Genomic DNA, 27,455 nt, shown 5'->3' with positions numbered 1-27,455 from the left:
GTGGTGCTTATTGAATACCCTCACCAAAGAGTGGCTGGGGGTTCTCCCCCGAAAATTTTTAAAAATATACCTTCAATTTGGTGCGATTTCCACTTGAAAACTAACATTTCATTCAACTTTTTTCTTTGTTTTCAGTAGAACACTTATTATTTTGATTCTCCCATCAAAGTTAAGTTAATTTCATAGCTTATAGTTGTTTTTATTAAAAAGCGACATGCAGGAAACTATAATCAAATAGAGCAGTAAAGGCTGCATTAAATTTCTTAATAATGATGGATGGTATCTATAAAAAGAAACAAAAGTGACTAACTTTGAATAAGTGATTGAATAGACTTAAAACGTTGTCAAAAATTCACTTTAATTAAATAAAAATTAATATTTTATCATCAGCTGTGAGTTACATCAGCTGTCAGCTGAATAACTCAAGCTGTGAGTTACATCAGCTGTCAGCTGATGATGTGTGAGCACACACGAAAGCATGCTCCTGTAGAATATTGATTTTTATTTAAATAAAGTGGATTTTTGACAACATTTTAAGTTTCTTCAATAAATTATGGAAAAGTTCCACAACTTCAACATTCACACTACAAACTTAATTAATTTGAAGAAGTGCTATCTGTAGATTTCTGTTATTTATGTACCTACGCACTAAACCATACACTGTCTAGCTCATAATCATCATCGTCAAACATTTATACATTGCAAAATATATACATACTTCTTGATGGATAAATTATAAATGATAATTTTAGCAAGAATGAACAATATTATTATTACTACGCTAGATGATATACCGGTATCTGCTATCCTCTATAGGAGGCAGTGACAAGGCAGAAAATCGTCAAAGCTGTTCTCCTATCTTTCTCCACTAGCATTTTTAAGAGGACTTCTCCATAGCAAGTGCTACTGTGCTATGCAAGCCTGGTAGGTTTTTAGACCAGACTGTTTGTTACCTGGATTTTTTTTATTATTCCTAACTGACAATAAAATTTATTGGGTTTTAACAGTAGCCAGCCTCGAGTTGACAGCTCCTTTTCCCATGTTACCAATAAATTTATTGTTACCTGTATTCTCTCCCACTGTCCCAAATGTAGACGGGGGGTCCTTCGATTTGAACTGTGGATGTTGTTCTGTGGGCTGTGATAGACAAGACTGTTTGTTACCTGGATTTTTATTGTTCCTAACTTGTTACCTGGATTCTCTCTGCCACTGTCCTGTGACAGCTGCAACTGTGGACAGCTCTCCCCACCATTCGACTAGTCTATTCTAGACTTTTTACCTGAAAACTCATCAGTATCCACCCACTTCATCCATTGAGAATTCTTTTGTCATCTAGGCCTGCGCTGAAGGCCTTCTCTTTCAACGAAGAAAAATATTATTCTATTTCTTTTTGCTGAATTCGGACCGAATTGAAAGGAATTGAACCGTTACCATTGTCTTCTGATTCAGAGCAAAGTAATTCTGATTCAGAACAGCTGATTTTGATAATTTGTATACCGGTATATTTTCATTTTCAATCAACTCTAAAATACACTCATTATTGACCGAGCGAAGTGGGGTCTAAGATTCAAGTCGACGGTTTGGCTTCTCTAAATGTTTAAATGTTTATATGTTGCGCATTTACGGCGAAACGCGGTAATAGATTTTCATGAAATTTGACAGGTATGTTCCTTTTTAAATTGCGCGTCAACGTGTATACAAGGTTTTTTAAAATTTTGCATTTCAAGGTTAATATGAAAGGAAAAAGGAACCTCCTTCATACGCCAATATTATTATAAAAATCAGACTATAGAATTCATCATAAATCAGCTGACAAGTGATTACACAGATGTGTGGAGAAGCCAGTCTATTGCTGTATTTCCAAGGTCTATAGATTCAATCAGGTACTTATGGATGAGAATACTGCGTGAGGTCTACTGTTCACAAAAATACTAGTGGAAATAAAGCAATAGACTGGCTTCTCCACGCATCTGTGTGATCACTTGTCAGTTGATTTATGATGAATTCTAGTCCGATTTTTACCCTAATATTGGCGTATGAAGGAAGCTCCTCTTTCCTTTTATATTATCCTTGAAATGCAAAATTTCCAAAAACATTGTATATACGTCGACGCGCAATTAAAAAAGGAACATACCTGTCAAATTTCATGAAAATCTATTACCGCGTTTCGCCGTAAATGCCCAACATATAAACATTAAGAGAAATGCCAAACCGTCGACTTGAATCTTATACCTCACTTTGCTCGGTCAATTATCGAAATCATAGGGAGAGAGAAAAATAAGATCTTATTGTATTGTATACTCTGGTAATTATATAATACAAATATGTATTTGTGATTTTCAGGAGAAAAAGGAGCCTCCTTCATACGCCAATATTAGATTAAAAAGCAGACTATAGAATTAATCATTATAAATCAGCTGACAACTGATTACACAGATGTGTGGAGAAGCCAGTCTATTGCTGTATTTCCAAGGTCTATAGTTTCAATCAGGTACTTGTGGATGAGAATACTGCGTGAGGTCTACTGTTCACAGAACTACTAGTGTACTTATTGTACTAGTAGTTCTGTGAACAGTAGACCTCACGCAGTATTCTCATCCACAAGTGGGCTACCTGATTGAAACTATAGACCTTATGGAAATACAGCAATAGACTGGCTTCTCTACGCATCTGTGTGATCACTTGTCAGTTGATTTATGATGAATTCTAGTCCGATTTTTACTCTAATATTGGCGTATGAAGGAGACTCCTTTTTCCTTTTATATATTATCCTTGAAATGCAAAATTTCCAAAAAAACATTGTATATACGTCGACGCGCAATTAAAAAAGGAACATACCTGTCAAATTTCATGAAAATCTATCACCGCGTTTCGCCGTAAATGCGCAACATATAAACATTCAAACATTTAAACATTAAGAGAAATAATGCCAAACCGTCGACTTGAATCTTGGACCTCACTTCGCTTGGTCAACTAGTATTTATCTGACAGGTATGATTATTAATTTGTATATATTTGTGTTGCGTATATTTGTATTTGTTTTGTATTTTTGTTGTATATGGTAATATACAAATATATTATTATAGTCAAATGTTTGGGCCATATGAATAAAGTTGAGCATTTGCTTATACTTCCAAAATATGGAGCATTTGCTTCATTTTCTATGAATAAACGTGAGAAAAACTTGTATATGGTAATATACAAATATATTATAGATAAATAATAGGCTACTGTAGATACTGTATAAAATTATCCCCTATTTCTATATTGGTCAAAGTTTGAAAAAATCAATCTTTGGTCTCGAGAGTTATTCTAATGACAAGTAAGAATAGCTGCAAATCTCGTGAAATTCCAACTTTCTCCACTTTTGTAGAGAATAAAAGCGAGGAATAAAATCTATATTGCCAGCTGATACAACGGCCGATTGTGTGTGAAGGTGATTGTTATGAAGACAGCAGAATATTCTGTAAATTAGGAGGGTGGCTTCATTTTAATTTTTGTGGCGGAGATATCATGTGGTGGGGGGGTCATATTTAGCCGGGCAGCTTGCTTCCCCTACTGGATCCTTCACCACCTCACGGGAGAAGTTATGCGGTCCGAAGTATGGTGGTCCATACGCTGGCTTTGTAAACCAGTGGCCCGAGTTCGAATCTCAGCAGAGCCATATATTTTTGAAGCTTCACTCTTTTAAACTAGTAGTTCTGTGAACAGTAGACCTCACGCAGTATTCTCATCCACAAGTACCTGATTGAAACTATAGACCTTATGGAAATACAGCAATAGACTGGCTTCTCCACACATCTGTGTAATCACTTGTCAGCTGATTTATGATGAATAATGCTATAGTCTGATTTTTACTCCAATATTGGCGTATGAAGGAGGCTCCTTTTTCCTTTTATATTGTCTTTCAAATGAAAAATTTCCAAAAACCTTGTATATACGTCGACGCGCAATTAAAAAAGGAACATACCTTTTAAATTTCATGAAAATCTATTATTACTTAAATGCGCAACATATAAACATTTAAGCATTTGAGCATTCAAATATTTAAGCATTTGAGCATTCAAACATTTAAACATTAAGAGAAATGCCAAACCGTCGACTTGAATCTTAGACCTCACTTCACTCGGTCAATAATAAATTTATGATCAGCTGTAAACAACGTTGATTAATTATTTTTATTTGGCAGCGTTGGACCTATCTGTTCAAATTCCCATTGTTAATGCTAATAACTCACATAATTGATGATGTACTTATTGTATTAATCAATATTTATCAATAATAAATTACCACATCACACCACATAATTACTAAATGGAAAGACAATATTTGACAGTGATGCTGTAAGAATATAGATAACAAATTCGAAAACTTTCGATTTGAGATTGGATTATTACAATTTCGCAATTAAACAGTCCATCATTTGGTACATTCTGGAGGCAAACCCACAAAATGGCTTCTGCATTATGCAGAATACAATGTCGAATAGAAAAAAGCTTCCATTCTCCATTACACTATGAATACAAAATAATTAAACATACATAAAGCGAGATCACACAAGATCGCCAGCCGGAAAAACATGCAATTGTAGAAAACACCATGAATATGATCAAGTGCATAATAAAAGAAACAAGAAATTAAAAGACATAATGATCAATAATTAAAACAATGAGAGTGTTCTTACCAGCTCCAAGTCCCATCTCTTCTAATACACAAACTTTTGCTAAATGTCCTTCGTAACTGTTTATCGCTTCGAACATTCCAAAATTCAATGTGTTCATTTGAACGAATGTTTTTTTTTTGGGGGGTATTATCGTCCAAACAACACTATTGAAACTTTCATTCGAATTTTGAGTTTCTCCAGCTGTGCATTTTTTCGAAAGTTCCGTCCGCGATAAATCTTTGAAAATAAATTCCATCTCACTCATTACTGCTTCGGGTAGATGGAAGTGGGACTTGTGACTATGAACTGCACCGGTGTTGAGTGTCTGTTTATATTTACACCAGGTTTCTAAACATAAATCATGTTTAGGTTTCTCGTCACTAGAGGCTAAGTGATGGTATGTAGCCCAAAACGCATTTGCCATATTTTCTACGCTATTTGTATTATTGCGTATAGCACAGTCATTAAATTTCTGGATAGTTTGTATGGCCTTATCTGTTAGTTTACCCTTACCGCCTATCGATGGCTTCTGCGATTTTAATTTTCTAAGTCTATATCCCATCCTTTTCTGCACATGACCGACACATTCCAATTTATGAATTGAAATGCCCGGCCCGTACGGCGCCTCCGCACAAACCGCCTGAAACGCTTTAGAGTCGCCGTCTCCTAAATATTCTAATAAGAATCTCACTTGATATAATATAGTCCGGGCGCAAATGTCATGAATAAGGCACTCCGTGGTCATTCTTGAGTAACAGCCATGGAAGATGTCTCAATTTCTTCGTTAGGTCTAGCATAATAAGGATCGTGATGATGATAAGTCGAAATCACAGGCAAACACCTCGGAAACAAGATGGCCGCCAAATTTCAAGGGTTTTGCTATATCGCTTGTATTTCAATAACCGTTGAAGATATTCAACCGTTTTTTTACGAAAATATTTTTAAAATCTTCCTCTACAATTTTTGTACTATAACATTTTCCTCTAAAAGGCATATCTTTTTAGTTATAACCTTCAAAAGCCCAAAAAACTTTTCTTCTAAATTTGTTCAAGTTTCATTCCATTATAACTTTTTTGTGCAAGAGATAATACGCACGACTCACGAGTTCTGAAAAACTCGTCACTATATTCAACTTTTGAAGAACGTGATATGGGTGGGATTCTGATCGGAGATAGTGGATACGCATGTAACAGGCAAGTACACTGTTGATTTGATCCTAAAATATTGCAGATAAGGTTTTCTGACATACCCTCCCAATCAATGATTATTAAAACAAGCTGATGTAGTGTTCAATAATACTTTCATACTCAAACATTATTATATCTGTAAAGCAAATTAAGCGTTATATAAGTATTTGAAGCTCTTATACTGGTTTGCTTAGCAATGTGAATTCAAAGTACCGTAAATAATGATATTACTATTTGTTTACCTTATAGTTATCTAAATTGATTTCTCGTACTTGAATTAATTTATTCCAGACATACAGATGTTTTTATAGAGTGTTGAGAAAATACATAGCCTTGGTTTGGTTACTCGTCAAAATTTGAGAACTTGGGAATCTCATCGAAATAGTGCAGGCTCAGCCTAGGTTGATCATAATACTATGCTCTTTGTGATCTATCATTGAAGGAATGAGTATTATTATTGCATATTTCAGGTGATATTTCAACAATTGAATTATTCAATCAGACTCTTTTATATTAAAGGTTCTGAACAAATCATTCAGTACATGATTGATATAATTCCAGATTTTTGATGACACCACTTCTTCGACCACAAACTCCAGCGGAGCAACGATATCAACGAGCTTTAATAAGGACCAGATCGACAGTTGAGAGGATGTTTGGTCTACTGAAAAACAGATTCAGGTAATTTTGCCCATATACAATTAGTTTGAATGTAATGGAAAACTTTGAAGCTTTATTTCTGCAGATAATAGTTAATTATAAACTATTTCAACAAATACAAGCAACATAGACTATTCAGAATGTGGCCAGTCATTACTGCTTCTGTATTGATTGGAAACAACATTATACTGGATATCCCACCGTTCTGAGCAGCAATAGATTAAAAAATAATTTTTCAAAAATTACATCGAAGATTTTTCAATATTATAAAATATTTCAACATGGTTATAAGTCTGGTCTCCGGACTCTAAGATAAGACCAACAATGTACCCAATCTTCAGAATTATTATTACAAAGTCTTCAGGGTGATTTACAGCATTTAATTAGGGGTTTCGTTTAATAATAATATTATCAACTCATTAGCATTTGAATAAATTTAGCATTTGACAATATCAAAGTAATTTCCATCAATGAAACACCATTATGATAAAATGGTGCAAACAACACCTTACGGTTCAGTCCCCGTTGTTGTTGTATTGTTATTATTGCTTGCGCCATACTTCACAACTTTGGAATAAAATAAGGATTATTTGAACATGTTTAGGAGTCACTTAGGTCTATATTATACTATTATTTTACAGTTTCCAAAGGCGTTTTTAGCGAATCTTTCAACATATTATAATTGGATGAATGAATACTGTGAATCTCCAAATACAAGTTTAGTGTTTATAAAGTTTGAATTATTGTTTTTCCACAGATGTTTGCACAATAACAACACCTTACGGTTCAGTCCCTGTCGTTGTTGTGTTGTCATTGTTGCTTGCGCCATACTTCACAACTTTGGAATAAAAAAAGGATTATTTGAAGACGTTTTGGAGCCACTGACCGCCCGGACGGAATCTTAACACGTAATCAAATTATCCGCCGTCACTTCACAAACTGAAGTGAGTGATATAAATAATCAACTTCTTGAACAAATATTCTTGAGATAAAAACGACAATGACGTTTGGTGTGCTTCAGTCAATGAGTGAGAAATGGCTATGACAAGATTGCATTAGTCTTTTGCCTCAATACACAAAGTTCATTACAATATTGTCATAACTTCATGAGTGATATGTTTTTAATAAGTTGACTGTGCTGTTCAAGTATGAATCTATTTTATTGGATATTATAAAATGATAAATAAGTGATAATGATAATGACAAATTGAGAAAAGAATATGAAAGTAATCTTGAAGTGAAATAATTACCAATAATTTTATCAAACAAAAGTTTTTGCCCTTGATAACCAGGCATTCAATTATGTTCAATGCTTCCACTTAGTAACCCAACGTTTTTTGCTCAATAGAGCTGTGAGAGTTTTCCCTTTGAAAAGACATTTGTTTCTGGGCATTGGCCTCCATCAAAGTCCAATATTTTTTCTCCTTCTCAATGGCTTCCATTTTAGCCCTATGTTCTTCATTGATGACAGTCAATCTAAGTTTATGTTCCTCTTCAAGGTACTCCATTTTCTTCTTGTGGAACTTGTCTGCATTGGATGAGACACGTTTGATGCGTGGTTGAGCGGATCCAGTTGCAGATCCCGGAGTATCAGGCTTTGGGCTTGCTGACCTCATACCCTCCAGCACCTCAGTTTCATCATGATCTGAAAAAATGGATTTCCTTCCTTATATTATATCAACTATCATTATTCTTATATACTAGTTTTATAAGACTCAAAACTGTTTGTTATAGGTGGAAGTATTAATAATTGTAAATTTATTTATATAGTATTACATCAAGTCTGATAAGTTTCAAAACTATTATTTGTTGAATAATTGTAATTATTTATATTACAGTATGTTATATCAAGTGAGTGTGATAAATTAATTTTTTTTTATAAGCTTAATTTTTTATTTTCTTCTTTTTTTCTATAATTATCAAGTGTGATAAGTTGAAAACTATTTGTTACAAGTTGAAATTTAGTTAAATTTTTTTATATTATTTCTATTTTCATCTGGATAAAAACTTGCTTCACAGTGATGAGAAACATCTTCCATGCATCTAAAATATTTTGTAAGTTGACATGGAGGAAAGGTTTACAATTGAATTTGAGGTTTACAATTGAAATGTAAAGAATAAAAAAAAACAACTTGTCTAAACAGAACTATTTTATTATTCCTCTCCTGCAGAACAGTCTGAAGAATGGAGACAGCCATCGTCGACCACAACAGGGTGAGAATCTCAAATTAAGTAGATTTCAATTTGTCTGAATAACCTAAAATATGATGTTAAATTATGTTTTAATGTGGAATTTTGTGTTCATATTTTTTATACTTTCAAATGGCAATATGTTTATAGTATTAAAAATGTTTTGATTCTTGAATAATAAACACAAATAATGAAAAGTTATTTGATCTGCTTTTTTAGCACACTTGAAATTTGGACAATATGAATGTCAACAATGCTTGTCGTCGTTGACTGCAGAAGTTTACGCACAAATGAAAATGTACCTTTAGTAGGCTATAGTTGGCCAAACGAAAATGGGTCCCTCAATGTCAAAGCTTGCTCTTGACACCACCACCCGTCTCTACCAACACTGTTGCCACTTTGTACTAAGGGTGGCTAGTAAGAGAGAAAGTGAATGTGTGTGTGAGAGAGGGTGTGATAGTGGAGTATTGTTTGTCTTATCTGTCCAAAGCCTGGATGAAGTGTGATGGGAATCAAATGAGAATTCATGCAAATTGAAAAATGCAGATGTGTTATTGTGGGGTACAACCGTGGTAATCAGGTTATACTTCACTGCACTCAACCAGCAAAATAAAAGGTTCGTAAGCTGCTTACGAATGCAAAGAACTGGACTAAAGTTTAGTTGAATTCAATAATTATCTAGTTGAATTCAACTAGACTTCAGTTCAGTTGACTCAATTGAAACACATTGGTGTTATAAAAAATGCAACCATACCAAATTTGGGCAACTTTGAAGAAAGCGAACTTCGAGCAGATGATTTTCTGTGTGCTATGAGCTTTATATTACTTTACTATATGAGAAATCCAAGAATTGATCTTTCCATCCCTGGCAACATGTAGATGATGTTAATCAGGAGTGAAACACAAGGAATATAATTAATTATTATAATTATCAATAATTATTATAATAGACTAATCAGTCTGGACTTGTTAACTTACCGCTATTATAGTCATTGAAGTCGTCATCGTCGTCCGGAATATTTTCAATTGGTAACCAGGGATCCTCAACTTTCGGTGGTGATGTGGGCCCCCCTCCAGTGCGGAATCTACTCCTCCTTTCCTCCGATTTTTGGGATTTGTAGTCTGCACAGTGTTGTAGAATATTTCAAAAACTTCAAATATTACATCTGGTTGGAGACTGTAAGTCCATATTTTACGGCTGGAACATCATCGGAAAAAGAGTAAAAAGTACTGTTTGCAGCGGAGAACACCCTTTTTTCAACAAATGCCAATCTCAACAATTGGAAAACCGTGTAACTCATGCCTCCTTGAAGGTCCGTAAAATATGGACTTACAGCCTCCAACCAGATGTAATATTTTGAAGCTTTGGAAATATTCTACAACACTGTGCCAATAATACTAGTGTTTGTCTACTGGGAATACATATACAGAGTGGAAAAGTGAAATATTGTCCCCGAAAAATGTATGTTTCAAGTTTTTGAAGTTGAATAAATAATGGAAAGAGTGGTCGAAATGAGATAATTCTCTCAAACATCACTGTTTGGTTAATTCTAAACACTTTGGTGGTAAAACCAATCCGATATCTCTCACAATAACTGAATAACAAGCGATAAAAAATTTTCTTTCAATAATGACCGCCATCTTGTATTTTTTAATGATGTCGAATATTTTCGTTGTCATCATCATCAATATTCTTATTCGTCTTGTTGTAACAAGGAGATTGAGACCATTTGCAAGTCTCTATCTTAAAGTAGTCATGAAAAAATTGATTTTATAGTTCTAGCCTGTTAGGTACCTCATGCCTATGGAAAAACGCACCAGAATCATGCAGGGTTTTCTTTGGAGGGCGCTGGAGAACTCATTTTTTGACGTACAGCGCATTAAGATATATCGTTTCAAAGTTGAAAAAACGCTCTAAATTTCATAGACTTGAAATTTCTCTCTATCTCTTGCACAAAAAAAGTTATAATGGAATGAAATTTAAACAAATTTGGAAAAACCGTTTTTTTGGGCTTTTGAAGGTTATAACTAAAAAGATATGCATCTTATAAACATTTGTACACTGTACAAAATTGAAGCTCACAAAATTACCAACAAGTTTTGTTCTCTACATTTTCTTCATATATCTCATAGTTTCTGAGATATCCGCTCTTGAAGGTGAGACATTTTTTGAAAAAACACTTCTGCCTCCAATTTTTTCATCTTTTCGGCCTTATAATTTTTGAACGATTGATGAGAAAAATCCGTGCTGATTATAAGCTGACGGAGCATCTAATTATCTTCAATTTGATGTATATTTTCACTATTTTACGCATTTCCCTACGACTGTTGCAGCAGTTTAGAGTGAAATTTTCTGTTCAGCAACAATAGATCAGTTGACAATGAAATTTGAAGGGAATGTTTGGAACTCAATTTTAGACTTTGCAGCTCTGTTGACAATAGTTTGGAGGTGAGCATATCAAAAATCCCAACCCCTACATCATGTGCTAAAGGGATGAGGTTGGTTTGAAAGTTGCATTTTCCACTTTTACTTACATGCTTATATCTTGGAAACAATGAGTTCTATTGACATAATCATCCACATAAAAATGAAGCTCAATGAATTTCCTACAAGTTTTGTTTTGTAGAGGTTTTCAATAAATATGATACTAACTTTTCGAGATATATATGTTCTAAAGTGATTCATTCTCAAAAACCCAGATTTTCTTCCATTTTTCGCTCTTTCAAGTCTTTTAACTTTCAACAATTGATGAAAAAAGAATGTGCTAATTACGAGATTTTAGAGCATTAAATCATCTTCCATTTCATGTATAATTCGACTATTCCAAGCATTCCCATACGACTGTAGCAGTAGTTTTAGTTTTGAATGTCTTGTTTGGTAGGAAGTTTAGAAACACCCCCTGTGTTCAGTTCCGCAGACGTTCCAATACGTCTGGTACCAATAAGTTCCAGGTACTCAATATGGATGTTCATACTGAAGCACACTCCAATTCATGATCACAGAATAGTGTGATATTCGAAAAAAGTCACTTGTTGCAAATCTTGATATTTGACTCTCAAACCTGAAACTGCTGGAACAGTCATAATTATGGGAATGCATGAAATAGTCGAATTATACATGAAATGGAAGATGATTTAATGCTCTAAAATCTCGTAATTAGCACATTCTTCTCCCATCAATTGTTGGAACGTTATAAGAATTGAAAGAGCGAAAAATTGAAAAAACTGGGTTTTTGAAAATGCACCACTTTAGAACATATAAATCTCAAAAAGTATCAGATTTATCGAAATCCTCTACCAAACAAAACTTTCACTCTCAACACTAAAACTGCTGCAACAGTCGTAGGGAAATGCGTAAAATAGTGAAAATATACATCAAATTGAAGATAATTTGATGCTCCGTCAGCTTATAATCAGCACGGATTTTTCTCATCAATCGTTCAAAAATTATAAGGCCGAAAAGATGAAAAAATTGGAGGCAGAAGTGGTTTTTCAAAAAATGTCTCACCTTCAAGAGCGGATATCTCAGAAACTATGAGGTATATGAAGAAAATGTTGAGAACAAAACTTGTTGGTAATTTTGTGAGCTTCAATTTTGTACAGTGTACAAATGTTGATAAGATGCATAGTTTCCGAGATATATGAGAAAAATGAAAAAAATGGTACTTTCAAACCACCTCCACTCCTTAAGCACATGAGGTAGGGGTGAGGACTTTTGATTTGTTAATCCTCTTACTATCCTTAGAAGAGCTGCAGAGTTGAAAATTGTGTTCCAAAATTTTCCCTCCATACCTTTATTTGAGCATTCGTTGCCTGCACTTATTCCTCAATATTTATATTTTGTCAAATATTTGTTTAAATGTCATTTTTAACTGGAAAAGCTGATAACCTTCGGGCAAATTTTTAAGTAAACAATAATTATTAGACGGGATACCTGGTTTGGGGGGGGGGCGGCGTTTGCCGATTTCGCCCAGGGCGGCAAAGTCCCTAGGGCCGTGCCTGGACACATTCTAATTTGTGAATTGAAACGTCCGGCCCGTACGGCGCCTCCGCGCAAACCGCCTGAAACGCTTTGGAGTCGCCGTCGCCTAAATATTCCAAGTATCTCACTTGATATAATTGTTGAGATCTTTTGAAGATATCCCAGAGCCCCAGAAACTTCCATCCCACCACTACTCCCTGAATAATTGGCGATACAATTGTCGTCATGAATATTATTCGATTTCTGTGGACATCTACAGAATTTACACTTTACAGAAACGTCCAAAACTATACCGGTATCAACTGACGTTATTGACACAAATCCGTTTTGAGACGTGTGTCCTCGTTTTTGCCAAGACCCGTCCACAGCTACGCACAAGTCTCGGCTGCCACACGACTCGACTGCTTCCTCTACCGCGCTTTTCATCGACCTTTCACTAATCGTTTTACTAAATTCACTAACAAATTGTTCGTGTTGTTGGAATTTACCTGGCGGTGACGGTAAATTCATAACACCACAAAACAATTTCGCCGAGTTCTCGCCTTTTCCTATTGATCTAAAACCTAAAGCTAATCTCAAATTCAAATCATAATATGTATTTCCACTCTGTACTTCTTCACAATTCCTAATCTGACTATATACATCACAGGCTGTACATGAAATATCTATCCTAAAAGCTAATCCTATCAAATGAGTTTTTCTAAACACTAAACTTTGATTACAAATCCTACAGCTAGCCATCTCACTGAGTATATTGAACAAATTATCTAAATTTAATACATTATATTCGAAATCCTTACTATCTACTAATCGTTTTTCGTCTTCTGGCAACTCAATTTTAGCACTAGAACGTGAATCCGATGGAAGAGGAGACGATAGCGCAAGAGGTACCGACTTTTTTTTGGCAAAACCATGTCGCATTTTTTTAAAAACCGGTCCGCAGCGAGGCATGGTTAAAGTCAAACTAAACTGAAAAGATAGAACTGAGAAGGTGGTCGCTGGGCGGACGAACGAAGCGACCTCTGTGAGCATTCTGTGGAACCTTCCTTGGTTCTTTGTTTAGACAAAGAGAAGAGAAGTAGAAGTAGAACCTTCTACGTTGTGGTTTAAACTTGCAATCAAGTTGGTCAAAATTATCGAGGGGAACAACAGAGACCGTTGACTGTGTTTTACTGGAAAGATAATATTTTCAACTTTGGGTACACGTATCTCGGCTTATATTGAAAATATTTGTCTGTTTTTTGATGTTTCAACAATATACACGCCACTGGTTATCATCTTTCTTTGTAGTGTCGTGGTTTTTTCAAAACAATGTTTATAGCGGCGGTGGAGTGGCTGAAACTGAAACACCAGCCGAGATGCATGAATTTGCAGCGTACTTCTATAAAATCTGTATCAAATACAAAATTTGCTATAAAAAAAATCAATCCTAATGTTTAGAAAAATGAAACCAATTCCAATTGTATAGGTAGATAGGTTAATGAGAAACGTGTACCATATAATACATATTTTAGCATGCTTTGGCATAGGATTGTGACTTTGATAAGGCCATTCGGACAATCCAGAAATTCTATGGCTGTGCTATACGCAATAACTCAAATAGTGTAGAAAAAATATGGCAAATACGATTTGGGCTACATCATCACTTAGCCTCTAGTGACGAGAAACTACAACACGATTTATGTTTAGATACTTGGTGCAAATATAAACAGGCACTCAACACCGGTGCAGTTTATAATCATAAGAGCCACTTTCATCTACCCGAAGCAGTTATATGAGTGAGATGGAATTAATTTTCAGAGATTTATCTCGAACGGATGTTTTGAAAAAAATGCACAACAAGAAAAACGCAAAATTCAAACGAAAGTTTTAATAATGTTGAGTGGACGATAGTACCTAAAAAATATTTTTTCAAATGAAAACATTAAATTTCGGAGTGTTTGAAGCAATCAATAGGTACAACGAAGGACATTTCGCAAAATTTTGTGTACGGTACTAAAAGAGATGGGACTTGGAGCCGGTAAGAACACTCTAATTGCTTTAATTGATCATCATGTCTTATAATTTCTTGTTTCTTTTATTATACACTTGATCATATTCATGGTGTTTTCTACAATTGCATGTTTTTCCGGTTGGCGATCGCGTGATCAAGCTGTAAATGTGTGTTTAATTATTTTGTAATCATAATGTAATGGAGAATAAAAGCATTTTTCTATTCGACACTATAGTCTGCATAATGCAGAAACCATTTTGTGGGTTTGCCTCCAGAATGTTCCAAGTGATCGAGTATCGACAGTTTAATTGCGAAATTGTAATAATCCAATCCCAAATCGAAAGTTTTCGAATTTGTTATCTATATTCTTACTATAACATCTCTGTCAAATATTGTCTTTTCATTTAGTAATTATGTGGTGTGATGTGGTAATTGATTATTGATAAAATTATTGATTAATACAATAAGTACATCATCAATTTTCTGTGAGTTATTAGCATTAACTATGGGAATTGGACCAGATGGGTCCAACGCTGCCAAATAAGAATTAATCAACGTTGTTCACAGCTGATCATAAATGTGAAACAAATTATTAATGATTCACCTGGCAACGTCTATGGTTGTGGTGAGTTTGGAGGGGGGTGAGGTGGAAATAATCTGTTCCAGTTTCTATTGGCCTGCAAACTGCATGAAACTCGAATATAAAATAGTTTGAACTTTCTGTAAATCAATAAAACCAACTGAAATCTGTATTAAATTTGCAACAAACATAATATAAAATTATAGACTCATCTCAGCATCATAGCACCACTCCCTGATGTCATGAGCGAATTACTGCCGTTATTCAGGAAACGCCTCTTTCTCTACTGCCATTACAAGGTGGACCTCACTATATCAACTACTACTGCGTTATGCGGCCCTGGTAGTTGGAACAGAGAGAAGATGTAACTGCTTCGCTGAACGACCTACGAGAGGGGTCTGGTCTAGTCTAGTCGCTGCCTTAGTAAACCAGCGGCCCGAGTTCGAATCTCGGGCAGAGCCAGATATTTTTGACGGTTTACTCCCGTAGTATAAAACTCATATTTGCGAACAGTAGACCTCGCGCTCAGTGAGTTACATTGACCTGTTTGTTATGTTTTCTCAAAAATGAATAAATAATTATCAATTTAAAATGTCTAGAAAAAATCCTAAATAAACATAGAGCTTTCTGTCCTATATCGTACCGTGACGTGTCGTCCCGGAATGTGAGAGTGAGCGCTGTTATCAGGTCTGGCTGCAACACGGACCTCACTATATCAACTACTACTGCGTTATGCGGCCCTGGTAGTTGGAACAGAGAGAAGATGTAACTGCTTCGCTGAACGACCTACGAGGGGGGTCTTTCGATTAATACTGCTCAGTTATGCAGAGGAGCCGTGGTCTAGTGGTCTAGTCGCTGCCTTAGTGAACCAGCGGCCCGAGTTCGAATCTCGGCAGGGCCAGATATTTTTGACGGTTTACTCCCGTAGTATAAAACTCACATTTGCGAACAGTAGACCTCGCGCTCAGTGAGTTACATTGACCTGTTGTTATGTTTTCTCAAAAATGAATATAATAAATAAATAATTATCAATTTAAAATGTCTAGAAAAAATCCTAAATAAACATAGAGCTTTCTGTCCTATATCGTACCGTGACGTGTCGTCCCGGAATGTGAGTGTGAGCGCTGTTATCAGGTCTGACTGCAACTGTCTACAAAGTTGATGGAAAGATACAATTTTCAAGATGTTCGATGTTTTTGAACGGGTATTATCACTACCTCCGTAAATAAAGCCATAGTGCATTAGTGTGACGTCAGCACAGGTAGGTCTCCTAGACCAATAAAACTGCTAGCTGATATAGATCAGCTGAAATCAACGAATTTTTATTGGTGTAGAAGCCCTACTTGTGCTGACGTCACACGAATGCACTACGGCTTTGTTTACGGAGGTAGTGGTATTATAGACCACTAGACAGCTGATTATTATGATGAATTCTATAGTATGATTTCTACGGTAATATTGGCTGTGAAGGAGGCTCCTTTTTCATTTTATATTATCCTTGAAATGCAAAATTTCCAAAAACCTTGTATATACGTCGACGCGCAATTTAAAAAGGAACATACCTGTCAAATCTCATGAAAATCTATTACCGCATTTCGCCGTAAATGCGCAACATAATTATAAACATATAAACATTTAAGCATTTAAACATTAAGAGAAATGCCAAACCGTCGACTTGAATCTTAGACCTCACTTCGCTCGGTCAATGAAGTTACTAGTAGTTCTGTGAACAGTAGACCTCACGCAGATTTCTCATCCACAACTACCTGATTGAAACAGAACTATAGACCTTATGGAAATACAGCTATAGACTGGCTTCTCCACACATCTGTTGTCAGCTGATTTATGATGAATAATTAATGTATCACCACGTTATGCGTGATATTGAGATTTTAATATTGAGATTTTAAGGTTAAAATTATAATTCTGGGGAGAATTGGGTCGTCTATCTATTAAATGCTATCTTAATATTTGGTGTATAGTGAGTGTATTGATAGAAAGATACCTGAAACAAGTTATTAAAACATACTCCTAATATTATTTTTCACTCCAGACGACTTTAGACTGACGTTCTGAGGTTGTGATGGTAGTGAAAAAGATAGGAGAACAGCTTTGCCGATTCTCTCTGCCTTGCAACTGTCTTCTATAGCTAATACCGGTATCTGATGTAATTAATATTAAAATTATAATAAACTTATGTAATGAAACTAAAACTACAATTACTACTTATGTAATTAATAACTTTATGTATTATTATAATAAACTTTGTTATAAAATAATAAATTGAAAATAATTAATATGGGTCTTAATAAACAAAAATCTGGTGTGGCGCACTTACACAACTTTCCTTGCCGTTATGGAAATTCACCTGACGCAAGTGTTGACGCGCATCTCAAGTCTACTTTTAAACAAAGATTTGGATAATTTGGATAATAATAAAATTCAGGGGACCATGAAACGTAAAAAAAATTAAAAATTGGGGTACCTTAATTTTTTCGGAAAGTAATACTTTCCTTACCTATGGTAATAGGGCAAGGAAAGTGATATAATAAATAAATTGATCATTTCAAACAAGAATGAACTGGAGTTCTATTCCTATCACTGTCTCTTTTACAGAGAGGAATGCAGCTAACTAACTTCGTGCACATTAATGACATATCAGCTGATTTGTGCGATTGTTATTGACTTTCAGCATGCCTTATAAGCAGCACAATGATCTAGATATTTCTCGGCATGATTTAGAGAACCTTTCACTGTCTGCAACGATAAAAGATTGTCTGACTGACTTATATTATTCAGACGTAAGTCGGCTTCCTAATTGCTGTTTTGTAATCCACATTCCGTGGTTGCTGATTGTTATACAGACTTAATACACTGAATCCCATTCAGCTACATTACAAGCTATACTCTCATTGAGCAGTCTCCTACAATGTTATTGTTGAGATAAACTGAAAAGGCATCATAATGTTGCTGAAATGCATTGAAAATGCATTCACAATCACTGAAAATCTACTTTGTAAAAAAATTAAGAACAGAAAATTTTGTGAAGTGAACAACTACAAGACTTAACCTATTTCGGACTATGTGTAACCTTATCTAAATTTGGGAGATGAATAGCACAAGGTTACCTTATTTTTCCTCTCGCTATCATTTTTGATGATGTACTTATTGTATGAATCAATAAATCAAGAGATATTACATCATTCAATATACAAAGTTGAGGAATCAGGTACATGACAATCAGATTTTTTCACAGTCTTAAAAATCTTCAGACGCGTTCTAGGCCATAAAATTAAGAAAATAGGTATTTATTATTTTTCAAGAATATTTTCCAAACTTCTCTCGTATCCCTATACTTTATACTCCTTTATCATGTCCGTTACTTAGTTCAAATTTCGATAATAAATCGTGATCTCGAATGAAAAAAAATTTATATTGTCAAAGTCACTGTTCTATTTAAACAATTTGAGATACTAGTTTCAGTTCTTTTTAACTATACTATAGTTTCATTATCAATCTAAACTAGTTCCATTATCAATCACTGGTAAACTGTGGATGGCGTTCTACGATTGGTCATTAGCTATTGACGAATGAAGATTGAGCTGTACTGCCATTGGCCGAGACAAGACGCGACCAAGTAATCCAAATATGGTAACGAGAGCCGTTAGAAAACAACAATTCAGCAACAATGTTAAAGCTACTAGATTTCAATAGTGGTGTAACAACCGAAACTATGGTTTGTTAACCAGTGGTTTTGATAATAGGCCTATCAAGTCATTTTCATTACATGGATATCCAATACATCATCACCTTCTAAACAACAATCAGAGAAGCTAGCAGAGAAGGTATATGAGAGTTTTGAAAATAAAGAACGTATTCAAATACGTCAGAACATATTGAAGCGGCCAAGGTAGGGTAAAAGGAAAAAAAACGGAAAAGACAAATTTATAACTAGATATAAAGATAATATCATGATAATATAAAGATTTATATCAACTACTCTGTTGAAGAAGGAAGAATCTAGGGCCATCTCCCAACGCTGCGGAAGCTGCAGAGAGATAGGGAAAGAAGAAGAAGTAGAAGAAGAAGAAGAAGAAGAAGAAGAAGAAGAGAAGAAGAAGAAGAGAAGAAGAAGAAGAAGAAGAAGAAGAAGAAGAAGAAGAAGAAGAAGAAGAAGAAGAAGAGAAGAAGAAGAAGAAGAAGAAGAAGAAGGAGAAGAAAATGGAGAAATAATAATAATAATGTATCAGTCATATCACGTATCACGTATCACGTAATCAATTCATATCATGAACCAACTACGCTGGTCTACCTGTATTCCTGAATTTCAATTTTTTTCGGAATCTTCAGATCAATTTTGTGATACAAGTATTAATTTATTACCTTGAGAGAAACTGACCTTTTTGTTAGGAATCTTCAGATCAATTTTGTGATACAAGTATTAATTTATTACCTTGAGAGAAACTGACCTTTTTGTTAGAAATCTTCAGATCAATTTTGTGATACAAGTATTAATTTATTACCTTGAGAGAAACTGACCTTTTTGTTAGGAATCTTCAGATCAATTTTGTGATACAAGTATTAATTTATTACCTTGAGAGAAACTGACCTTTTTGTTAGGAATCTTCAGATCAATTTTGTGATAATAGTATTAATTTATTACCTTGAGATAAACTGACATTTTTGTTAGGAATCTTCAGATCAATTTTGTGATACAATTATTAATTTATTACCTTGAGAGAAACTGACCTTTTTGTTGGGAATCTTCCTGCCATTATCGGGAGGCACAAACATGAGCTGGTTAGTGACGCGATCGCCACCGGGTTCCTCCTGCGGCCAGAGTCGCGCGACTCGTCGCCCGGTCTTGCGACTGATCGTGACCGGCTGCGGTCGCCTGACGCCGCCCTTCATGTACCACGGCCGGTCCACGTTGTCGGCTTTCTTCGGCGCGGGCGGCTGGTCGCGCGACTGCACGCGATAGTCGCCGGTCGCTACGTCTTCCATTATTTCGGCCAGTGTCATCTCTTGCTCCTCCACCGGCAGTATTGAGTTCTGGAAGAATTGAGTTCAGAATTTATTAGAGTCAAATAGGTTCGTTCACAGCTATAGAGTTCAGAATTAGAGTTAAGCTCAAAATATTAGTGTTCAGTATCCTATTATATTAAGTGAGCAATTTCTGTATTATTTATATTATCTGGTTATTTTTATATCTGGTTATTAATGTTTAACGGATCTCGAAAACGACTCTAACAATTTTCACGAAATTTGGAACATAGTGGGTTTATGATATAAAGATTCGATTGCACTAGGTCTCATCCTTGAGAGCTCGCTGAACGACATTAAAAGGATATTCATCCTTGGCTGAAACAGCTGTGGATAGTAAAAAAGTGAGTATGTTAAAAATCAAAATATCGTAACCCCGAAATTCATAAGATGACGACCGTATAGCCATTAGCCAGCTGTGAAATATAAATACGATCATTTTAGAGAATTGTGTTCTGTTTATCAATAAAAATAACGAGCGCAGCTCGGTGCCCCGATATTTAGAGTTAAATGAGATCAAATTTAAGTTCTTCAATTCGGAATAAGACCTGGAAGTCATTCATTTTCTCAATAAGTGATGCAAATTTACAAAAATATAGTTGTTAGTTATTCTATAAGGAGAACAGTTATTAGAAGTTATCTTAGTTCTATTTGAAGTTATATTGAACCTTCCTCTAGCTTTTATTGCTTTTAATTCGGGCTATGTTGACTGCATACAACCTACACTTGCCACTCTGTCATTATTCCTAACATAGGGCATCCTATAGAAAAGAATAGTGTCTGTCAATAATAATCTGAATGATTCTAATGCGGAATATTTATCTATCACTGCTTCTTGTAAAGAAAATGATCAATAAAATATGAAATGATGTCAGGAGTGGGTAAACTGTATTATCTTGCTAGATCAAACTGGTATTTGATGTATAACCAGGTTTCAGGTACCTATTAGCAATGAATTCTAGAATTTTTCATTCAACATTGCTATTTGAATGCTAAATGAATTACCAAATGTGAAATGGTATCACGAGTGTGTAAAATGTATTATCTAGCAATATTTTACAGATAGAATTGCTGTATAACCAGCCATCTGGTTAAGATGTTACTCTTGATTGATCTAACTACATGAAGAACAAAATATGTTTCAATGTAACAATGTTTCGATCAGGCATGGACGTTTGATCATCTCATAACGCTAACCCTCGCACTTCCCATTATTCACGCACAAGTTAAAGGGCATCATCCTCAATAAAAAAAGGACAGAGAGGAGCTAGTTTTCGGTCAGTCTGTTATTTGAATTGTGTACGTGTATTTTGTGTGTGTAGGCTACAATGAATCAATGTTTTCATTTCATCAAAAATTTATTTTTTTGTAAACAGTTCATGAAAAATTGTCATTCATTTTCGTTATGATAAATGAGCCAGTCAGGTCACTCGATATTATTATTATCACCAGCCATCTACGAGAATTTCGGAATCTATTGAAAACTCAAGAATCTCTCAAGAATTCAAGAATCGAAGAATATTTTTCCACGAGATTAATATTCCAGTATTCATGAACAAGAAAATTCCAAGAAGAAAATTTCTCGTTCACCAGTACATAAGATCTAATTTCCAATAATGTCAACTTATCCTTTGTGAAACAGGTCTCAGGGAAAACGTAACAAAGTACAAGCTTAATCAGGCATTAAATCGATTCATGTCAATTTTACACATAATTGAACAAAGGAAAACAATACAGCTCTTGTCAAAGGAACCTTATTGTGATAATTATAGCGAGGTGCGAGAAGATTCTAGATCAATTCCACCCTTTTCTTGCTAACTCGTTGACATTTGCAAGAGTCGTTAACATAAGGCTTGTTGAAGTTTGCCACTCAGTTAGGGGAGTGTTTTCAATACGTTTTTCTCTATAGGACATTACAGGAAATTTTCCGGACTTGGATTAGTGATTTTGGTGTTTTTCTTGTTTTTGCCTCTCTAAAATCAATGTGAAAATTAAGATTAACTTTTATCAAAGTTTTCCGTCATGGGAGATTGTGGTTATGACGGCGAAGTCGAAATACCCCGGGACTCCCCACGATCCAAGCCATACGCTAATAATAGTAATAATCTCTGTAGGAACTTGATAGAAAATCAGCATCCTAAGAATTATAATTTTTCTACTTTATACCGTGATGAACTGTGACAATATTATGGCAACTGCCAAAGGTAGACTTCAACCAGAGAAAAGAGAAGTGTACTTTATTTTTGATATTTCGTTCATCTCTGAACTAATCACAAGAAACCTAATAGGAATTTGTAGACTATATTTTGTGTAAAATAAGTTGAGACTTGGCCCTCCATCCGAAGAAATTACAGGATTGCCAAATCGTGTGAAAATTCAATTCAATTCAATTCAAAAAATTCTTTATTCCTCATAGAAAACAAAACAATAAGATTTACAATCTGCTGTCAGTTCTACATACTCTTACAAGAACTCATACATGAGAATAATATTTTTGTACAATAAAAAACACAAAAAAATTAAGTTAAATCAAAAAGAAAGTGGTTTTCAAAAAATACACAACCTAGTATTTTAATCATGATTGAGATTCATAACTTATCAGGAAAGAGTCGTGAACCCGACAGTGCTTTAATTCAGGAATGATCTTCACATGGACCTGAGGTCTGTGTGTGAAGACTAGTTCTTCGGATTGCCAATACGTTTGGAAGATTCCGAGGGATGATTCAGATTTCTGTAAACATTCACGTTAATAGGGATTGACTTTTTTTAAATAGATAATATGGTAAATTGATAATATCATACCAGATATTACAAAAGCAACAGTTACAATAATCTGATGGTGATTGAGTTTAATAGCACTATGTCATAGGGTATTGATACGCAGACCTGTTGTCTGGATGACGATGACTAATCCACAAGAAACAGGCGCGGGCCCCAACAGATTGACCAATATGGGATATTGTAATGGTCTCAAGTTGTAGAATAATGATAATAATAATAAAAGGTTAGTTTAATGTTAAGAATGAGTAATTGATAGGAAAAAATGTAGTAAAATGTGAAAAATATAATGTAAAAAATTAATAAATTTATAAACCACGTAGATTTGGAGGATGAGCCAGAGGGTGTCCCCAGACAAAATTGCAACTTTGTCAAATTTCCAATTCAACGTCAGACAATTGGATGTAGAATATCATCCCCGATATCCTAGTAGTACTAAAAAAGCTTCAGGGTTGAAGGATTAAAAGGAAATTTAACTTTTATTATAAAATTGGAAACATCGCGAAGATTTGTTTTTATTTTGAATATCACTTCTCTCAGAATCATGAGACGTTGTAAAACGTAATCATTTTATATCAATTGAATTGAATTGGAAATTTGAGAAAGTTGCAATTTTACACGATTTGGCAACCCTGTAATTTCTTCGGATGGAGGGCCAAGTCTCAACCTATTTCACATAAACTATAGCGATTGCTTCATCACGACAACAGCCAATGAGAGTTGAGTAACGGAGAACTCAACCAATCACATGCTAGCCAATGGGAGAGCAGCAATTCAGTCGTCATGACAACGGCTCAAGGGGAAATTCGAACTAGACAGTAACAGCTACCAATGTCAAAATAGTGATTGTGCAGTTATAACAATGGAGCAAAAATGGGTGTTAAGTAAGGGACTGTAAGAATGAAGAATGTTGAATAGTTTTGAAGTTGAGGGAATATAACCAAACACTAGCTAATCTAATATAAAAGAGAAGCAGTATGGTTATCTTTGCGACAACTGTAAAATTTGAATTCAACCAATCACAAGTCAACCAATAAGAAGGTAATGAGGATCAATGAGTAATAAGTAAAAACATAGCGACCTCCAATATTATTAGATGTATGTATTATTAGAATATGTATTGGAGGTAGCTATGGTAATAAGGATCAATGGGAGTTAAATAAAAAGGATCCAATCTATCACAAACTAATCAATATGAAAACAATTATTCTGTTAGTCTCGAGTATATTCGATAGCCTCTAGATAATTTTTCACCACATCACCTTCTATATTGTATAATACCTTCTATATTACCTTCGAATTGTATATTAAATTCACTAATATACAATTAAATATGGAGTGAAAACATTATTATAATAAGCAGTACGAACTGACAGTATGATGTCAGAGGAGATAAAAGCCATCAAGTCAATCAGTTAATAACCACCATTAGATTTCTGTAATAATAATGTTAGAAAAACACAATAGTCAATAACCATTGTCAAGGCAATCGAGGTTCACCCATGGAAGCATTTCCATCTATTAGTATGAATCGATATAGGAATAATAAATTATTCATTTAAGACATTGACTGGATATCCGGATGGGGAAACCGTCCTTGAAGAAGTAATCACTAAATGGAAAGATGGAAATAAGTAATTCTTGCTTCATTTTCTAAGTGCAAACGTGTGTTGGGACTTGAGCCTTAAGAACTTTCTTCCATTATCCTACGAACTCAGAGTGTGTGAGCTCTAACTTCTAAGAGAAAATACAGTAATGCGCCAACTGCCTTCAAAGGGGCAAAGAAAAGCTCCTTGTTCTTCCGTTATTGGAAAATATTCAGCTCTATTTTCAATATTATGTAGAATGAATGAGTTTCAAAATATCGGTTACTCTCAACAAAAGATGAGGAAAAATTTATGAGTATTCTCCATAATGATTGATGTATGAATTGAATGGATATTGAATGAATGTATAACCTAAGTATTGAAGTAAAACGTAGGTTTTATATCAATACTCTTCATGTTCTTAAAAATAATTTTCTTATGAGAAAAAGACCGTGACGTGTCCACAGACGCTTTTTTTATCTTGCGCATAATAAATAGTTTATGTCAAGTCTTTTACCTCACCACAAAATAAACTAAATCAATCCACTTTATAAAAACATGACTAGATTAATAAAAATGAACTAAAAATTACTAAGATACATAAGCCCATGGAATTTATACTGTTTAACTTCGTTCCATTTATCTACACAAACGCAAAATCGAGTCAATAATTCTTGGGAGAGAATCAACTGGTTAACTCAAAACTGTATTTTATCCCTCTCTTTATAGATAATAATCAATGAGTGATGGACTACATATTATAGATTTAGAATAAATCCAAAATTTACTCATCAATTCTGACATAATTATCAATGTCAATAATAACTATCATAATAATTAATTGTCTCAATTATCATGTCATGCTTCCATGGTAACATTGAAATATATGGGGTGAACTCAACCAATGTACTAGCTAAATCCTTTCCTGAAACCCAGTCATGAAAATCAGCTGTAGCTTCAACTTTGCTCATGGCACTGAATTTTGTCAACATGGAACTATGAAGAAAAAATTATAATAAGATGGTACAGAACTTCCTTTCACTATATTTCTCTATGGTGGAAGTTTATGAATTCTAAGTTGAGTATTGAGTGTTGGTTATGTTTGAATGTCTAGGCGTCAACAATTTATCACCTCTTCATGTTATCGTCATGTTCTATGCGGGTGCTAGAGGGTTATTTATAGTTTATATGATCTATTGTAATTGTAGACTGTCTAATATCTTCTGTAATTGATGTAGTAGTTTTAGTTTTTTTTATTTATTTATTTATACAGCACTCAATGCAAATAAGCTTCAGATCTCATCAAAATACAGTGTAACAATCCCCTGTTTGTTTCTGGGATTATACTGGAGCTTATTAGAAAAGATCAGAGTTTTCACTCGAATTAATTGAATTCATGCATTGGAAGGCATTATTTCTTACGATGTTCTAATACTCAAGTCCCATCATTAGAGTATAATCGATTTGAATTGAATAATATTCATGTAATTTAATTTAATGTAAAATTTATGTAAATTATTTAATGTACTGACCGACTGTTGCAGTACAGATTTGAGCAGGGCATGCTGTTGTGGCGGGCTTGTGACTCCCCCATTGGCTGACAGGTCAGGCCTCTTGAGACGCTCCTTGAACGAGTTGGTGGCATCGTGACTGATGTGACGAAAGTTGGAAATGACGAAGATGAAACACGTGAAGCCGATCACATAGAGAAAGCAACGTCGCAGGTACAGGCAACGTGGCAACATGGCAGGCCTACGTCATGTTTTCCTCATTCCCTGAAACATAACCATAAAAAATATTGTTAAAAAAATAATGATAAATTGAGATTGTCATAGGAACTGTTTTGGGATTTTTCTTCCAGTTTGTCATCAAAGTACTAGTCTCAGAGACTATCTATTACTTCCAATTCCATTACAGAAGTGTCAAAATTGAAATAATATTCTAGTCACAGGGTTTTTGTGAGATGTAGTGATATTTATTCTCGATGAGAATACAAATATGTAGGCTAGTCAAAATCACAATCACAATTTTTTTTTTGAAATTAAACAAATACATGTTTCAACACCCATATGGTGTCATCTAGATAGTGTTGACCACATCTTCAATAGCACAGGAATTCTTTCTTATATACTCACTCATTCTCTTTCTCTCTCTACCACCCTCTCCTGCTGAAAAAACTGAGGAATTTGGGGTTCTCCACTCATGTAGTGAGTTCGGTTCCTACCTGAGTAACAGGTGACACAGGTGACAATCTGTAAAGTACAATGGGTTCTCATCTGGCTATCACATTTTAGGGAGGGTCGCTCCCCAGGGGTCTGTACTTGGGCCTCTCTTGTTCAGTATATATATATATAGTCTTCTCCTAGACTTCTCGGAACTCGCAATTGTAAAGGTGTGCGGAGAATCGAAGTGATTTAAACGGTTTAGTGAATACGCGTGTGAAAGAAGGCTGGCGGACGGAAGACTACCAAATGCTCTACCGGAGGATTGCTGTCTGGGGACGATGCTTAAATTAAAACCGGTGAGTCCGTTCCTTATGGAAAACTAGTTAAAAAGGACCCTTAGGTCAATTCCAAAATTCTCACAAAATGGCTCTCACAATATATATTAATGATGTAACCAATATCTTCAGATTCTGCAAACAGCACCTTTATGCCGATGACCTGCAATTATACATCCACTTTGACTTGAACGACTTTACTGCTACAGTTGACAATATGAATAGTGAACTTGAGACTCTTACGGACTGGACTGTGAAACATGGACTTAGAATTAACGAAACGAAATCCAAGG

At 34.8% G+C, this 27,455-nt stretch overlaps 3 protein-coding genes across 10 annotated transcripts in view; 1 reads left to right on the top strand and 2 right to left on the bottom strand.

The window, feature by feature from the left end:
- The window catches only part of LOC111055726 (glycoprotein 3-alpha-L-fucosyltransferase A), a 109,156-nt gene that overhangs the window by 34,451 nt on the left and 47,250 nt on the right, over nt 1-27,455 (bottom strand). For all 8 annotated transcript variants that reach the window (XM_039433604.1, XM_039433609.1, XM_039433610.1 and 5 more), the window contains 2 exons: nt 26,195-26,437; nt 20,005-20,307 (listed from right to left, as the gene is read on the bottom strand). In XM_039433604.1, the coding sequence (XP_039289538.1) occupies nt 20,005-20,307; nt 26,195-26,407 (516 nt within the window). In that variant the 5' untranslated portion in view covers nt 26,408-26,437. The remainder of the gene's footprint in view (nt 1-20,004; nt 20,308-26,194; nt 26,438-27,455) is intronic.
- LOC120352543 (putative nuclease HARBI1) lies at nt 5,764-7,636 on the top strand. The gene is made up of 3 exons (XM_039433613.1): nt 5,764-5,856; nt 6,412-6,531; nt 7,268-7,636. The coding sequence occupies exons 1-3, from the start codon at nt 5,813-5,815 to the stop codon at nt 7,413-7,415; spliced, it is 312 nt and encodes a 103-aa protein (XP_039289547.1). The 5' UTR covers nt 5,764-5,812; the 3' UTR covers nt 7,416-7,636.
- On the bottom strand, nt 7,650-13,679 carry LOC120352542. The gene is made up of 3 exons (XM_039433612.1): nt 13,483-13,679; nt 9,679-9,822; nt 7,650-8,155 (listed from the first exon to the last, which is right to left on the bottom strand). The coding sequence occupies exons 1-3, from the start codon at nt 13,631-13,633 to the stop codon at nt 7,830-7,832; spliced, it is 621 nt and encodes a 206-aa protein (XP_039289546.1). The 5' UTR covers nt 13,634-13,679; the 3' UTR covers nt 7,650-7,829.

The sequence above is a fragment of the Nilaparvata lugens genome, chromosome 7, assembly GCF_014356525.2.
Source record: "Nilaparvata lugens isolate BPH chromosome 7, ASM1435652v1, whole genome shotgun sequence".
Taxonomy (NCBI): Eukaryota; Metazoa; Arthropoda; class Insecta; order Hemiptera; family Delphacidae; genus Nilaparvata; species Nilaparvata lugens.
Note: the sequence above shows the minus strand (reverse complement) of the source record. Positions and strands in the feature narration are given on the sequence as shown.